Raw genomic sequence first — 16,783 nt, forward strand, 5'->3', positions numbered from 1 at the left:
CCACATGCCTCTGGATGACCCTTGGCTCTGCCCCACACCCACCCCGCCCTGGCTGGGCAGCACTTGCCCCAGCCACACTCCCTCCCTCACCACGGGGGCCTTGATCTGCCCGCTCATGCCCGTTCCCTCTCCCCTCCCCCCTCTCCCCTCTTCTCTCCTCTTCCATCGCAACAGACTTACCAGTTGGACACAGCTCTCCAGGCTGCCAGGCTGCACACATTGCTGCCTATGTGCTGCACTGTGGCTGCACACATGCGTGGGCATTTGTTGACAAAATTATTGGCCCCCCATCAGGCCAATTTCCAATACAATCAATATTCTTTATATTGGTGCTGTGCTGATCCAATATCGGACCAATGTATCAGTGCACCTCTAGATTCTAGAAGTGGAGTATTACTGCCATTGTATAAAGCTCTAGAGAGTCCTTATCTGACATACAGCAAACAATTCTGGGTCCCTGTTTTCAAGAAGGATTAAATCAGACTGGAACAGATGGAAAAGCAGACTATTAAGATAACTGTGGAGTGGACAGCCCAGCTGATCAGAGGAGCTTCTCTTTACTAATCAGGAGTGAGTAAAAAATAAGCATGAATGAATTTATTTTGGAATTTTAGGGAAGGTTTGGGAACAATTTTTCAGTAGGAGCACAGGGAACAAGTAACCCAACTATTTCTAGGATAAAGCTTAACCAGTTTAGGAAAGGCATTTCATGATATGGCTGCCTGCTGCAGCTGGGAACTGTGCTCTAAACCAGAAGTTCCTAAAAGTGATTTTTAGAAGTGTTTAAGTTTCAATTGACTGCTGCGGATGCTTTTCATCCACTGAAATCAGGACACTGTTATTTACATCCCTAAGTATGGCTTTGGATGCATAACTTTGGGCAACCTGTTCGAATGTTGTTTCTTCATCAGAGCAGCTCAGCAAGCAGTAAGAACAGTATGTTAGGATTTTTTATTTTGTATGTTCACCTCTTTTATCATACACTACCTGCATGTTCTTCTAGATATGCTGGAATTAAAGCCACATGTGACTGGATCATCTCATGAGCCTAGTAATTGCTCACAGCCTAAACTTTATACCTGTGAAAAGAAATTGCATCACTGGGGACATATAGTAGCTTTTTCTCATCCTCTGCCACAATTAGAGTGTCTCTGATGTACAAATTATAGGTTGAATGAAAATTCATGAATATGCTAAATAATTTAGAGTAGAGTGACTTGTAATAATAACCAGACCTACAACCATACAAAAGAACCTGATATAAAACGCAAAGCACCTGAAATAGTAGTCCAGTACTCTACTGTGTGTTGCTTTACATTTATTCTTGCATAATCATTGCAGAACAAGTGAAAGTAAATGTGATTATGTAGCGAAGTGATTTTGTGTTGCTGCCTTTTTCTCGTCAGTGCTGTGTATATAGTGACAGTTTCATCCTGCAGAGTAATAATCCCCCTTAAAAATATTTAATTTAAATACCATTTTAAATACCTATATTTTTCACATACTCTGAGCCCTCAAATAAGACCCACATACCCACCTGGGGGGGGGGGGGGGGGGGGGGGGGGGGGGGCCGATGGGGGGGGGGGGGGGGGGAGGGGGGAGAGGGTTGTGACTCAATCTTAAGGGCCAGACGATGGTGTATTACAAAAGTAGATGTATAAATGGATTGTCGGGGACTGGAACATCGTGGAATAGATAGTTCGCTTAGATGCCCAATAGGTAGCATAAAATAGCCCTAACAAAAGAATTGTTTCACCTAGTAGATAACCAAAGCTTGTCACCAAATCTGAGTTATCTGACTATTGTGTGGGAGTGGTTCTTCTACCCCCAGACTTTCCTTAGGTTCTTCTGATTTCATAGACATCTAACCTCAATTTGATACTTCAAGGATTAGTAAAAAAAAAAGGACTGCATTGCACATATTGGATGTAATAACTAAGATTTATACACACAGACAGACATATGTATTTATGTAGATGTGTGTGTATTTAGATAGAGACAGACAGCTATTGATATAGATGTATAATGTATGTACGTATGGCAGAATTCTGTTTCCCTTTGTGCACCTAAATGGCAGTTTTCTATCCACATACCCATTTTCTAGCTGTTTTTGTTCCTACCTCTGTACTGTGGATGCATACAGGTGAGTACATTAAAGGAGCATGCTCAGTCAGCTATGCATTAGCCAGGTACCCATATATGTGCATGCCTGAGAACAAGTTTGGAAACAGTAGAGAACAGGGCAATGCCAGGTTTTGCAAAATTCATGAAATTGCCATTTCAGTATGTCCCTACTTATTGGTGTGTAAGAGGTTTTGTCTGTAATGCTTTGTGTAATTTGGTTGACAAAAGCAGGCTGGTCACTGGTTAACCTTCTCTTGCCCCGAGATCCCAGGATTGCAAGTACAGAAATAAATTCAGAGCTGTTGATATCGGAGTGAATCCCAAGAGTCTGCAGTACGAATTAGCACAAAATTTTGTTCCAAGATAGTGACAGCTATAGGAATGCTCTCTCTGAAACTACAAAGCGGTAGGCAATGTAATTCATTTAGGAACCATACCTTTCATTTTCCTGATCTTCAGCGACTTCAGTCTGAGACCTAGACTTTGCCTTTTACAATAATATTCAAGTTACCCAAAATCCACATTTTTCCATGATTAAAATGAAACAGCACTATATATAGATCTATGTATAGTGGTGTTTCATTTTAATCAAGGAAAAATGTGGAATTTGGGTAACATCTTTTAATCTGAAAATTGGGGATTTTTTTAAATTGGAGAAAACCGGGATCCCTGGTAATAAGCTTTACCACATCTTTCACTTCCCTTCCAGCAGGAAGAACCAGAACCTAGGATTTGAAATCATGTCAGTCCTTCACTCTCCTTGCTGCTAGGATTGTGATTACAAATTCTCCAGTGCCTTTCTCTTCTTTCTCTGCTACCTCAGATTCCTCCATGTCTTCTTCAGTTGATACTTTTGTCTTTTCTCAAGCCCATCACTCTTCTGGGATAAGGTTCCAACTAGCTTCTTGACTGAGGAGGTTAATCTTACATTTTGCCAGCACTGGTGTTCAAAGCCTCTGAGATCTCTGCTAGGGCTCTCCTGGGCACTGTCTGCACAAGAGAAGAAAGATGAGGAGTGGACAGTGGATATGTCACCATTCTTGTTCTCAAATTGCAGTGCTCATTACTTGCTTAGAAAATCTCACTTGACTGCAATGTCTATTCCAAGGGACTAGGTGAGGCAAAATGCACCAGCACTGAATCTGCTCCTCTGACATTTTTTACATTTTTCCCCAAAATGCCAAACAATTAATAAAAGAGTTTATAAGGTGAAATAAGTCACCTTAGAGACTAATTAGTTCTCAGAGGCATGAGCTTTCATAGGGAACAACCTACTTCATTAGCAAAGATTTACAGTGTTTATATAAAGATATTTTATTAGATTAAATAAATGTTGTTAGATCATAAATAGAAGCTAATTTTAAATGACTTGTTAATTAAATATTATCAGTGCTTGATAATATCACTAGAATTACCAATGGTAATGATGCCTTTTGAATTAGCAGGTATGCCTTTTGTCATAAAATAAATGCTAATGTTTCAGATTCACAGCATCTCAGGCTAGTAGGGGCACAAGAATTACCAGCATTCATCTTCAATACACTGGAGTCTGGATTGTGCCAGGTCCTTATAACATACATGCTTCCCACTGAACACCTACGATTTCCTGGAGGCTTGTGTCTTCTTATGCACTGTCCATCTCACAATCACCTTGCAGTTTCATACCATTAGTTGTATACGAATTGCACAGTCTAACTATTTAAGTTTATACCATACATCCAAATAAATTATCCCAGAGCCATCCAATGACTTCTGTGGATTATGCTAAGGAGAGCTTTGGTCCTGTATCTGTCCTGGGAAAGGCATCAGTTTTTTGCAGAGAAGGAAGTATAATAAATGAGACATTGGGGCTGGAATAATGTTTGTTTTGAAGGCAAGTATAACAGGCTCAGGCAATCCACTAGTGTCTGATAGCATGGTGGTCAGACCAGCTTGCTCACGGTCCCCAGTCACCTCTTTCTGCCTCCTACCTGTCTCCACAACTTGATCTTTAGGGTTTTTTAATAAGGGAGGCTGCTGCCAGACATTGGGTAGCCTCTTCCTAGGTGTCTTTTCTCAGGGTGCAATCCTCTGGGTTTCTCTGCCCCAAATTCTATGGGGTGAGCTTCTCCTTGAAGACAACCCTAGTTGAGCTTTAGGGGCAATAATCATGGATTCCAGCTGCCCCCATAATTATTCCCATGCTTTGCAGACATTATCAGTCTCAGGAGGCATTTTGCCTCAATATATATTTTCTGGCCTGCTTGGGCCTCCAAGCCCTTGTCAGGGTCTCAACCTTCCCAGGTTCTACCCCCTTCCTCTAGCTTAGCTCCTTTAGCCTAGGCCCATTGCACCGGATCCTGGCTTATGAGATCCAGCCCTGCTCAGATTCTGGGCCCCTGACCCGTGGTTTTGCCCCTCTTGGGATATGCCCCCTGGCTGTCTCTGGCTTACATCCTGCCCTTGCAGAACTCTAAGCCTTGATGTGGTCCACTGGCACTGTCCTGTGGTCTCCTCATTTGCCCTTTATAGCCACTCCCAGTCCACCTGTTAACTTTAACACAAAGGTAAGTTGCTGCTTGAACGGAAACTCCTTTTCTCACCAGGTAAACAATACATCAAAAGAAAACGAGCTGCCACTTTCACAGAAACCTTCTCACCCTAAGTAAACCTACATCACAGGAGAGAGTGAACTGTCCTGATATGTAACACTTTCTGAGCTCTCAGTCTTGCCCTTCTGGAGTACTCTGGTGCCTATAACACAAAAAGCTGCTGGCTCACTGCCCTTCCCCAGAGGGCATCATCCCCCAACACTGCAAAGTCTCTGTGCCTCCTCTGGCTTCTGCCCAGGGCTTACATGTCTGAGAGCCCCTTTTCCTATCCAATTGCCTGTTTTGTCCAAAGCGCATAAAGGGGCTTTTAATCTCTCAATTAAAGGGCAGCCTTTACTCTTGCTGCTCCATCTTCTTGAAGTGATAGGACCCCAGCTCTCTGACATGGTTCTTCCAGCCCAGACAGCATATCCCAATCTCTGTTTCTCTCTCTCCTCCTCCTCCCCTCAGCTGAGTAACAGAGTTTGAGTCCTCTGTTACAGCAAGCTATAGTAATTAATGCATATCTCCCTTCTATCATGTCATGACATTACTAGTCATTACGAGTTACATTGGCAGACACACTATGCAGTTATTATGACTGCATTCATGTGTTGACACCAGAAGCTTATATCCAAATTCCCACTTAGTTAACATACTATTTTTAAATTCTTAACATTCATTTGAAAGGTACAAACAAAGTGTCTTTTCATTAACATATCAAAGCACATTCTGATTGTTCAGGTTCTCAAGGCTGAGACTCTCTGCATTAGTGACTTTTCGATGCAGGTGGTAGACCTTTGGAATAAAGAATGAGGAGAGTACAATGAATATCAAATACGATGACAGCAATTAATCATTTGTTTTGAATCTCCAGCAGTGGGTAGCACTACAGAAGGTAGTCACATTAATGGGGGCAGGCTTGAAATAAGGAGCTTTGATTAACACTTAGCACAGGCAAATGCATCTCTGTTCAAATTGGCCCAGCGGTGTTCACCCCATCCAGCATGGTGGGCCAGATGACAGGCACAGGGCTTGTGTGTGAGCTGAATCCTGCATGTGCGGTCAGTCTACAAGCCTGATCCAGAAGGGGTTGGCACATGGTGCCACTCCATGGGTGCAATCCAGTGTATTGGCTGAAGAGTGACACCCTTGTGCCAAATCTGGCTGCATGACCCCCAACCCCAGATGCCATATCCAGCTATGGAGCAAGCCTTTATGCCAACCCAAACACATGCTGGCATGATCTATCATGCAGGGCTATGGCATCCAGGCTGTGAGGCTCCTCACAAATCCAGGCATTTGGCAGCAGAGGAGCAGAAATTAATGCTGCTATCACTTCCTTGTTGCCAAATTTATGGACCTTTGTGGAAACCCATGAGCTGGCAACATACCTCCTTTGGAAGGATCTGACCTGAAGACCAGAGGTTGAGCACCCCTAAAAGCAGATCCTGGTTGCACCCCACCCTCCATTGATTCTTGCTGCACCCAAACTTTAAAACCAACTGCCTGAGAGAGTCAGTGGTGTTTTTAATCAGGCAGTGCGTAATAAAAGCCAAATGACTTAATGGCTCATTGTCATCTTCCTGATTCCTGCTAATCTCTCTACTTCACAGTGGTTAAGGACTTGAACATTTCTTTATAATAGTCTTGGTGTTCCAGTCTTCGAACTATCCTTTCTTCTGTGTTAGCTGGCTCAAAGCCATTCCTGGTAATGTCTCTCTTCTATTTCACAGCCTGGCAGACTGTTTTTAACTTTAGCAAAAACCTTAACTCAGGTGTGGTAATGTTAACCTGGTTGTAGAAATAACCTACAGGGAAGTATTGGAGGCACTGTCAAGATACTCAAGGAGGCTAGATTTTGTTTTATGAATCGGAATAAAAGCTGTATATTTAACTATAATGACCATGGGACTAATGGCACAGCATCTTTTGACTATTTTGACTATCTTTTGCCAGGTTTGTAGTGTTTGTTAAGCTTTACAAATGATCTAGCTAATTAGTGCACATTCCAATAGTTACTTTTGTTTTTGCTTTGATCTAAAACTGAATACTACAGTGCTAGCCCCCCTCGCATATTAGTAAAGCTTCTAGTTTTTCTTTAACTGGAGAAAAATGTGTTGTGTTATATGGGATAATATGCCACACCATTTGCCCCGTGCTCTGCATTTCAAAATCCTAGATCTGCCCATGAACACCCCTATATTAGCCCATACACTTACATTTTACATCTGCCTTTCTGCTGTTGCATTTTTAAAACAGAAATATCAGTATTCTAGGATGATAACATTACCCCTTCTCAGGGATAGGAAGATCCTTGAGAGCAATGTCACCTCTGATGCAAAAGATCTTCCTTCCCTCTCAACTGGTTTTCCTAAGAGAGGATAATTTTGAGGCATAACCATGTGCAGATCCCCCAAAATAACCTAATTCTCAAAGCATCCAACCAACCCCCATTTCTCCATGAAGAAAGAATTCTAAAGTAAGTCCTTGAATAGGATCCTCATGAGGTATTTTGTTCCCTATGGATGTGTCTACATATTGCCCTATGGCAATGTTGTTACTGTGCCATGTTTTAGTACTTCCTTTTGGAAGTACTAAATCATGAAGAAGCAACTGCCCATACTGTCCTGTATACACGGTGTGCTGTTATTTTTAGCAGCTACTTTGCCGTAGTGGCACACTATAATGGGGACTGCTCTGCTACGGCAAAGTATTTGCTGGTCACATGTACGCTATGTTGCTGTAGTGCATTGTTACAGTGATGTATCATCACATGTAGATGCGCAAAAAATGTAGGGAAGACCCAGATATTGGGGATAATAGGGCTCCTAATTATCATAGCATCAAAAACGAAACAGGTTTCAAGCTATTGGTAAAGATCTATTGCCTACCAGCCCAACTGGCCATTAAATCTTGCATTCTCTGATTCATAAATTACATTTTGCTAACTTTACATTTCATCCCAAAGATGCAACATTCTAGAAACACATGCAAGCAGTAAATCAATTAATGCAAGAACAAAACATATATACTTCAGGGATGGGAACTAAAGGTTCAGAGTTTAAATAAGTATCCCCAAACCTGGATGTTTAAGTAAACTGGTGGCACTGTGTAGCAATCTTGATAGTCATTTATGTAGTGGTCAATAACTGACTGTACACAGAGACTGAACTGCTATCTCACTTAAAATAATGGTCATTCCAAGTTTGGACAAATATTCAACAATACAGCAGTGTTTGTTGATGAGCATTTTGTGTTTCAGTGATAAAACAGAGCATTTCCTGTGAATGGTCATCTCTCTGTCTGCCCCCATCTACAGGATTTAAATTCAAGAAATACTGAGAGAAAGGGAGTTAGTTTTACAAGCCAATGAAAAGTTACATAGTCATAAGGTAGAAACAATAAATGCTAGGAGAAAGTTTCTTGGTCTGCCATAAGAAAATTGGAGTTAGACAAATGATGGTTCCTCATTTCACTGCATTTGTATTAGATTCTGCTTTTCATCTTATATTCTATTACTGAGCAGCATATATATCTGCATATCCAGTAATGAGATGGAAATGATTTATGCACAGGAAGGATTGTTTTTGCTAGTTGTCATTGCCCCAAGACATACCAAAATGAGAGCACTGTAGGTTGGTCGGGAAAGGCAACAACATTATTAAAGGCATAAATATCTATCAAGAGCAATTGTTAACATGTACTTTAACATCTAAAACTATCCCAGGAGAGGGAGGGGCATCAGCTTAAGAAAAAGCACTGTGAAATAATACAAATTTTCAAACTGCCTTTCAGTGTTTTTAGCTCTTTCATAGATTCATAGATTCATAGATGCTAGGGTCGGAAGGGACCTCAACAGATCATCGAGTTCAACCTGCTGCCTAGGCTGGAAAGAGTACTGGGATCAGATGACCCCAGCCAGATGCCTATCCAGCCTTCTCTTAAAGACCCCCAAGGTAGGGGACAGCACCACCTCCCTTGAAAGCCCATTCCAAATGTTGGCCACCCTTACTGTGAAGAAGTTCTTCCTGATGTCCAGCCTAAATCTGCTCTCTGTCAGGTTGTGATCATTGTTCCTTGTCACCCCAAGAGGTGCCCTGGTGAACAGAGCATCTCTAATCCCTTGCTGCGTCCCCCTAATGAATTTGTAGTTAGCCACAAGATCACCTCTCAGCCTTCTCTTGCGGAGGCTGAAGAGGTCCAGGTCCCTCAGTTTCTCTTTATAGGGCTTGTCCTGTAAGCCCCTAACCATACGAGTGGTTCTCCTCTGGACCTTCTTGAGTCTATCAACATCCTTCTTGAAGTACAGTGCCCAAAACTGGATGCAGTACTCCAACTGCGGTCTGACCAATGCTGCATAGAGGGGAAGTATCACCTCCTTGGTTCTGTTTGTCGTGCATCTGCTGATGCATGATAAAGTGTGGTTAGCTTTGCTGATGATTTCATCTCACTGACAACTCATGTTCATCTTGGAGTCCGCTATGACTCTGAGATCCCTTTCCGCTTTTGTGCTGCTGAGAGGGTCACTTCCCAGCCAGTAGGTGTGCTGGATATTTTTGCACCCTAGGTGCATCACTCTGCACTTGTCCTTGCTGTACTGCATCCTATTGTGTACTGCCCACTTTTCTAACCTGTCTAGGTCTGCCTGCAATGTTTCCCTACCCTCCGGAGTGTGCACTTCACCCCACAATTTAGTATCATCCACAAACTTGGACAGAGTACACTTCACACCCACATCCAAGTCACTGATGAAGATATTGAAGAGTACAGGTCCAAGAACCGAACCCTGTGGGACCCCACTACCCACATCCTTCCTGGTCGATACCGAACCGTCTACTACCACTGTCTGGGTGTGACTGCTAAGCCAATTTGCCACCCACTGGACCACACAAACATCTATATCACAGCCTCTTAATTTATTTATGAGAATGGGATGAGATACCTTATCAAAGGCCTTGCTAAAATCCAAGAAAATGACATCCACCTCTACTCCTGCATCTAAGCATTTTGTGATGCTGTCATAAAATGAAACCAAATTGGTCAGGCATGATCTACTTGCTATGAATCCATACTGGATTCCCTGCTGCATTATTTTTCCTGCTGGACTCGCACAGATATGATTCTTCATAATCTTTTTAAAGACCTTTCCAAGGATGGAGGTGAGACTGACTGGCCTATAATTATTCGGATCCTTCTTCCTCCCATTCTTGAAAATAGGGACCACTTTGGCCCTTTTCCAGTCCTCTGGGACCTGACCTGAGTGCCACGAGCGCTCAAACAGCTGTGCCAGTGGTTCTGCTATGACACCGGCCAATTCCTTCAGTACTCTCAGATGCAGCTCATCCGGGCCTGCTGACTTAAACACATCTAGTCCATCCAACTGACTCTGCACCAAGTCAGTGTCGACAGTTGGTGGGCTGGTGTCCCTCTGATGCCTGTCTAAGAGCACATTAGGAGACTTATCTTGATCCCTGTTAAAGAAAACTGAGGCAAAAAACTCATCAACAGCCTTGTCCCCCCTCTCTGTCACTAATTGCTGATTCTTGTTTAGTAGAAGTCCTATGCTGCCCTGCACCTTCCTTTTATTCCCTACATACCTAAAATAAGACTTTTTGTTTTCTTTAATTTGTGTTGCCAGCCTCAGTTCACATTAGGAGACTTATCTTGATCCCTGTTAAAGAAAACTGAGGCAAAAAACTCATCAACAGCCTTGTCCCCCCTCTCTGTCACTAATTGCTGATTCTTGTTTAGTAGAAGTCCTATGCTGCCCTGCACCTTCCTTTTATTCCCTACATACCTAAAATAAGACTTTTTGTTTTCTTTAATTTGTGTTGCCAGCCTCAGTTCTGTAGTTGCTTTGGCCTTTGTAACTGCCTCCTTGCAAGCATGGGCCAAGTAGGTATACTCCTTCTTGGTAGCTTCCCCCTGCTCCCACTGCCTATATGCCTTCTTTTTTGCCCTTAGGCTCCCCTGGATTTCCCTGTTTAGCCAAGGAAGTTTTTTGGCTCCTTTCCCCCTTTTCCCTCATACTGGGAGCGTCTCCCTCTGCGCCCGAAGGATTGCCTGCTTTAGGAATGGCCACCCTTCCTGGACTCCCATCTCGCCAATACTCCTATCTTGCAATGTGTCATTGACTACGCTCCTGAGCACACTAAAGTTAGCCTTCCTAAAGTCAAGCACTTCCACCCTATGCTAGATGGTGAATTCAGTTCATTGGTGGTCACCAATCTGCAGCTCCTCTACTAGGTCCTCCCCCGTAGCCAACACCAAGTCCAGTAAGGCATTTCCCCTAGTGGGACTGTATACATCCTGCATTAGGTGAAGGTCCTGCATGCAGGTTAAGAACCTATGCGAACAATTGGATTTGGCTGACTGTTCCTCTCAACAGATGTCAGGGTAGTTTAGGTCCCCCATGACAACCACATCCCTAGACTGTACGGCCTCTGAGAGCTGCCTCAAGAATTCCAAGTCTAGCTTTTCCTCTTGGTGTAGTGGTCTGTAGCAGACCCCCACCACCAAGTCCCTTTCCCCTCGACCTCCATGTACCCTAACCCACAATGCCTCAACTTTCTCCTCCTCTGATCCCATTTTGATTAGGGTAGATGTATAATTCTCCTTTACATAGAGAGCAACCCTGCCCCCTTTTCTCCCTACTCTGTCCCTTCTATACAACTTGTAGCCCACAATGTGTACTGCCCAGTCATGGGTAGGGAAACAACCAGGTGTCTGTTAGCCCCACTAAATCGAAATTATTACCTGCAAGCAGAAGTGCAAATTCTTCCTGATTTGTTCCTCATGCTCCTAGCATTAGTATAGAGGCACTTGAGCCCTCCGAATGGTGCCTTTGGTGCCCCCCGCCCCCCCATTCTGATGCCCAAAGCGCCCCTTGGTACTTGCCTGAGGGGTACTGTTGCATGTCTCACAGTTTGTAGGTTCTAGACTCTCTCCATCTCCTGCCTCCCCATCCCCCATCATACTTAATTTAAAGCACAGCGTAGGGCTCTTGTGCACCTTGACTGCCTGGAGCTGTTTTCTGAAATATTCCTGCCAGTGCATTGGCTTAGAAATGCTGAAGGTGCAAATGCTATCTTAGGTTCAAAACCTTTAGTACACATTTCTTATGCACAAAGCTGTTGAGTGTTTGAGAAGGATCTGAATTTCCTTGGCTACTTGACTGCATACCACTTGGAGAATATACACCTCTTCTCCTGTTTGCCTGAGGGCACATCTTAATCTTCTCTCAGGAATGTAAGGCAAAGTCAAGGTGGAGAAGAACATTTTGTGTGGGATGGAAAATCATTGCTCAGTCTTGCTTTTTGGGGAAATCACTGGCCTCTGCAGTGGAGTATAGCGGCAGATCAAGGGAAATCATTTCTACTACTCCTAAGTTTATAGGAACTCTAAGAGATGATTTGGGGAACTTCCATTTATGAATGGTTGTGTAATGCTCAGGGACAATGAGGATGGGTAAAAAGATAGAAAAGCATGATTGGACTACAACTGGATATAGTGGATCTGGCAAATAGACAACCTAGCACAAAAGAACAAAATATTTGTAAAATACAGTCCTTCCTAAACTTGAACAACATGTAGTCAAAGTACACCCTGGAACACTACCCAACATACATTTCTCCTGATTCCAGAAAATTTGCAGCCACTCTACTGTGAAATCATACAACATAGAACCTGTCAGAAGATAGTACGTAGAGAAGAGATGTTGTAGCAGTGAGCAGTCAGCACTTTTGACACTGGAACCTCATTCTGGAACAGATATTACAGATCTTGAGGATGGAAGTCACTAACTTGGGGGGGGGGGGGGGGGGGGGGGGCTTAGTATTTGACTTTAGAGACCTTCTTCCTAGGGATGTTCGGGAGGGATACCTGAATTTTTTAGCAAGATTTGAGAACATCTCTTTCACAATTGATAGCTGAACTATCTGAAAAAGCACAAAGGATTCTTCAGTGTTCAGAAAATGGGTGACATATTTTGATCTGGATAGGAATACCATTGTACCCAGCAACTATAAATAGTCAGATTTTTCATTCAACTGCAATGTGATTTCCTATCAACTTGTTTTCAGTGCAGTGTTAGCTTGTTTTCAGTGCATCATGTTATCAGTATTGCTCATTTTTCTGTGTGTCAGCCAGGGTCAATAAGAAGCATCTTGAGATCATAACTGTCTGAAGAAATCTGAGGATACGATCAACAGATCAGAGGTTGCAGACTCATAATTTATTTATGTATTGTTCACTGTCGAATGAGTCATGCAAACCTCTATTTTTATACCGTGCCATCTGGGTTAATTTCAGTCCTGGGCTTTTTTCCTTTGCTATTGAAGCTGACAAAAATCATAAGATTGTTAGTTGTGCCCCTAGACTACAATCCTAATATTTAGATTTTTCTTGAATAACATCTTTTTTCAATTACAAATTCAGTCCATGAGAGACTGTTCTGAGTATACTCAATTTTAACCCATTTCAGATTGCCAAAAACTTCCATACATCAACTAAGAGACAAACTGTCAATATGAGGTCTGCAGTTATTTATTCTATTTCAAAATACAGTAAAAGCTCTGTTATTCATCATCCCCTGGGAATGGGGGATGGTGGATAACAAAATATTCCGGTTAATTGAGTGGCCCCGGCTGCCGCTTCTCCCGCCGCGTCTGGGGTGTCCCTCCGCCCCTCCTGTGGCATTACCACCCCTCCTGCCACATCACCATCTATCCTGCGGGCCCCATGGAATAGGGAGGCAGGCCCCTCACAGGCCTGCACAGCCTGTTATGCCCCCGGGCCATGGGGGCTCAGCAGCGCAGGCTGCTTTGCCCCGGGCCTTGGGGGCTCGGAGAAACTGGAAGCGCCACAGTGGGTACTTCCAGTTTCACTGTATCTTACAAACCAGCATGCCGGTTAGTGGAGCATGCTGACTTGTAAGATGCCAGATAGCGCAGCTTTTACTGTGTATGGATTTTTGGCCTCTCTCTGATGTTTCAGATAGGTAACATCTGAATAATGTTAATTTTTGCATTCAACAACACATCCTTTTAATCTTTGTGATTGTAACTAGTTTTAATCTAGATTTTGTCTCAAATCAAATCATATAAATGGGTTTCAGTCTGGTCATTATCCTTAGTCGAACACATTTAATGATACATTTGTTCAAATCAACAGCTTATGCCAAAATCTTCCATGTGACATTACTGACAGCAGCTGGAGCAACTGGTTGGTGCATGCTACTCATATAATCTGACCAAGTATTATAAAGATTATCAAATTGTATGAATGACAGGCTAGAAGAGAGGTAGCAGGATTTTATTTTCTCATTGAGTTAGATTCATTATGTGCCAAAGAATGGTGAGGGAATGCAGATCTTTTTGCTGTGTAATCTTCATCCCAATACATTTCCAAAACGCATACCAGCTGTTTCACCAGTTCTCTGTTTTGTCTTTCAAATGGTGTGAATATTTTTCCCGTTGATTCTGATAGTGCTAATACTGGTTTATTAACAGTAGTGTGGATTTGTGAAGTCCCGTGTAACTTAAAGCTGGCTGAACAGGTGGTCATTTGAGGAAACTTTATAATTAAATCCAAAGAAGTATCCCTCTTGTATATTCACTGGTCATTTTTTGTGGTATCTCTTTCAATTCCAACCTGCCTACCAATTATTTACAGTATTAATCATTTTTAAGATGTGTTCTCTGTTTTGCTATACTATTCACTAGGATTTAAGGAAGAGGTAGTTATTGATTTTTTTTTTCAAGTAGAACTTGTAAGAACTACAGAAACTATAATGATAAAAGACGTTTAGATGAAAGAGTTGGGTAAAAATATTGCTTCAGTCCACATTCTTGGAAGTATTTTGACTATTGTAAGCTGCAATTAATTTTATCATCTGAGGGTCATATTTGAAAGGAATATATTATTTGGTCATGTTTCACTTTCAAAAGCTAAAAGAATAACATTGCCTGGTAAGCATTTTGTCAGAGAAATAAAATAAATACTAATGAATCCTAAAGCTTATTTTAAAATGTTGTTTCAGGAACTTCTATTACATCACAATGTTGAGGGATCCGGTGTCACGGTACTTGAGTGAATGGAAGCATGTCCAGAGAGGTGCAACATGGAAAACTTCCCTTCATATGTGTGATGGAAGAAGTCCAACACCAGACGAGCTGCCTACCTGTTATGAAGGAGATGACTGGTCTGGAGTCAGTTTACAGGAATTCATGGACTGTAGTTATAATTTAGCCAACAACCGCCAGGTGCGCATGCTGGCAGATCTCAGCCTAGTTGGATGTTACAATTTGACTTTTATGAATGAAAGTGAAAGGAATATGATCCTATTACAAAGCGCCAAGAACAACCTGAAAAACATGGCCTTCTTTGGACTCACAGAGTTTCAGAGGAAAACTCAGTATCTCTTTGAGAGGACATTCAACCTGCAGTTCATTTCCCCATTCACCCAGTTCAATGTTACACGAGCCTCAAATGTAGATATCGATGAGGGGGTACGGAAACGCATAGAGGATCTGAATTTTTTGGATATGCAGCTTTATGAATATGCTAAGGACCTATTTCTTCAACGTTTTCAGTACTCTAAGCAAGAGGAGCACCAGAAGAACCGGCAAAAAAGGCGAGAGGAGCGGAGGCTGCTGCGGGAGCAAAGGGCTCACCAGTGGTCAAAGGAAGAAACTGCGGAAGAAATCACCGTTACAGAAGATTACAATAGTCAGGTGGCAAGATGGTGAAACTCTTCAGTCTCAGCCAAAAGAAACACAGATTGGAAAGGTTGTGTGACTGTACAACTTTGGTAACTCACAGATTAGACAAGAAATGACTATTGTTTGGTAAATAAGACAAAGTCTAACCATAGGCTTTCTTTGTCTTAGTAGTTCTTATTTTCTGTCAGCTAGAAGAACATTATTCTTCCTCAATGCACATTAATTAATGTTACTAAATGGCGATAGTATAGATTCCTATTCAAAATAAACTTCCTACAAGACCATAAGCTCTGAGAATAGCTTGACCAGGTAGCTCTTTCCTTTGCTTTAACAGATGTACTCTTCATAATTTGAGCTACTGAAATTTGTGAAAATGTGAATAAAAAATTGAAGACAAAATTTGAGTCTTACTACACTGTTGAAGATGGTCTATGTCATACTATCCATTGTAACTGTATTATGTAGCTTTGCACTAAGTGAAACAGAGAAAACCATGTTGCTCTTGAAACACTTACAAGCTGTGTTTTCAATAAGAAAAAAAAGTAATTAATCCAAGTGATTTAATTACATCAAGCACTAAGTGGCACACAGGTTTAACATGCTCATTTTTCTCATGTGAAAGGCTATAATCACTAGTGTTTTAGAAGAGAAACGAGTTAGCTAGTTTCTACCTAATTCTAGCAGATGTTGGTGCATATTACCAAATCTGCTAGTAGGCAACCTTCGTTCTGAAAGCTTGGCAGAGGAATGGGACAGTTGCTGTAACTGAGAATGTCTGCAGACCAGGCTTTGCTTAGATTACTTGACTGAAGGTTATGATATCTGCTTTGACTTTCACAAAAGGTGAAATCTATGAACAGGATAATGGGAAAGATTAAAAAAAGGGAAGGAGAAGAGGAGAAAAAGTTTCAGTATGAATCTGACATTTTCCAAATCTGCTCTAGAAGCATTGTCTATAAAAAGGTTCTTTTATATTGAGTGACAAGAACTAATATGGTTTTCTTTCTAGAGACTGCATTGGTAATGATCTATCAAATTTAGATTTTTTTTAAAGGATACAAAAGGTGTGTGAACAAATCTTGCAATTTGTTACTAATATTAATGTGCTATCTTCTCCTGTGCACGGTTTTACAAATGTATATATCCCAATGCTTGAGTTGAAAATATTCTAAAAGTCTATAGCTTTCCTGTGCAACAGATCTTTATCTGGGTTTTTTTAAATGTTGACTAGCAAAAGATTTATAATAATTGATTCTTTCTTCATATTTTAGGTTCTTGGGACTAAAATAGTATGTCTAGTTCAGAGTTTTCTGCTGTTTGTAATGGTGTATATGCAAAAATAATTTTTGAGATACATTTTTCCCT

General features: G+C 41.8%; 1 protein-coding gene across 1 annotated transcript in view; it reads left to right on the plus strand.

Moving 5' to 3' along the window:
* The window catches only part of LOC102384630 (heparan-sulfate 6-O-sulfotransferase 3), a gene marked incomplete at its 5' end in the record, with an annotated part of 594,387 nt that extends 578,942 nt beyond the window's left edge, over nt 1-15,445 (plus strand). The window contains one exon of the mRNA XM_006033828.1: nt 14,737-15,445. Coding sequence (XP_006033890.1) covers nt 14,737-15,445 — 709 coding nt within the window. The remainder of the gene's footprint in view (nt 1-14,736) is intronic.
* Nucleotides 15,446-16,783: the final 1,338 nt, after the last annotated feature.

This window comes from Alligator sinensis, unplaced genomic scaffold (genome assembly GCF_000455745.1).
Source record: "Alligator sinensis unplaced genomic scaffold, ASM45574v1 scaffold1148_1, whole genome shotgun sequence".
Taxonomy (NCBI): Eukaryota; Metazoa; Chordata; order Crocodylia; family Alligatoridae; genus Alligator; species Alligator sinensis.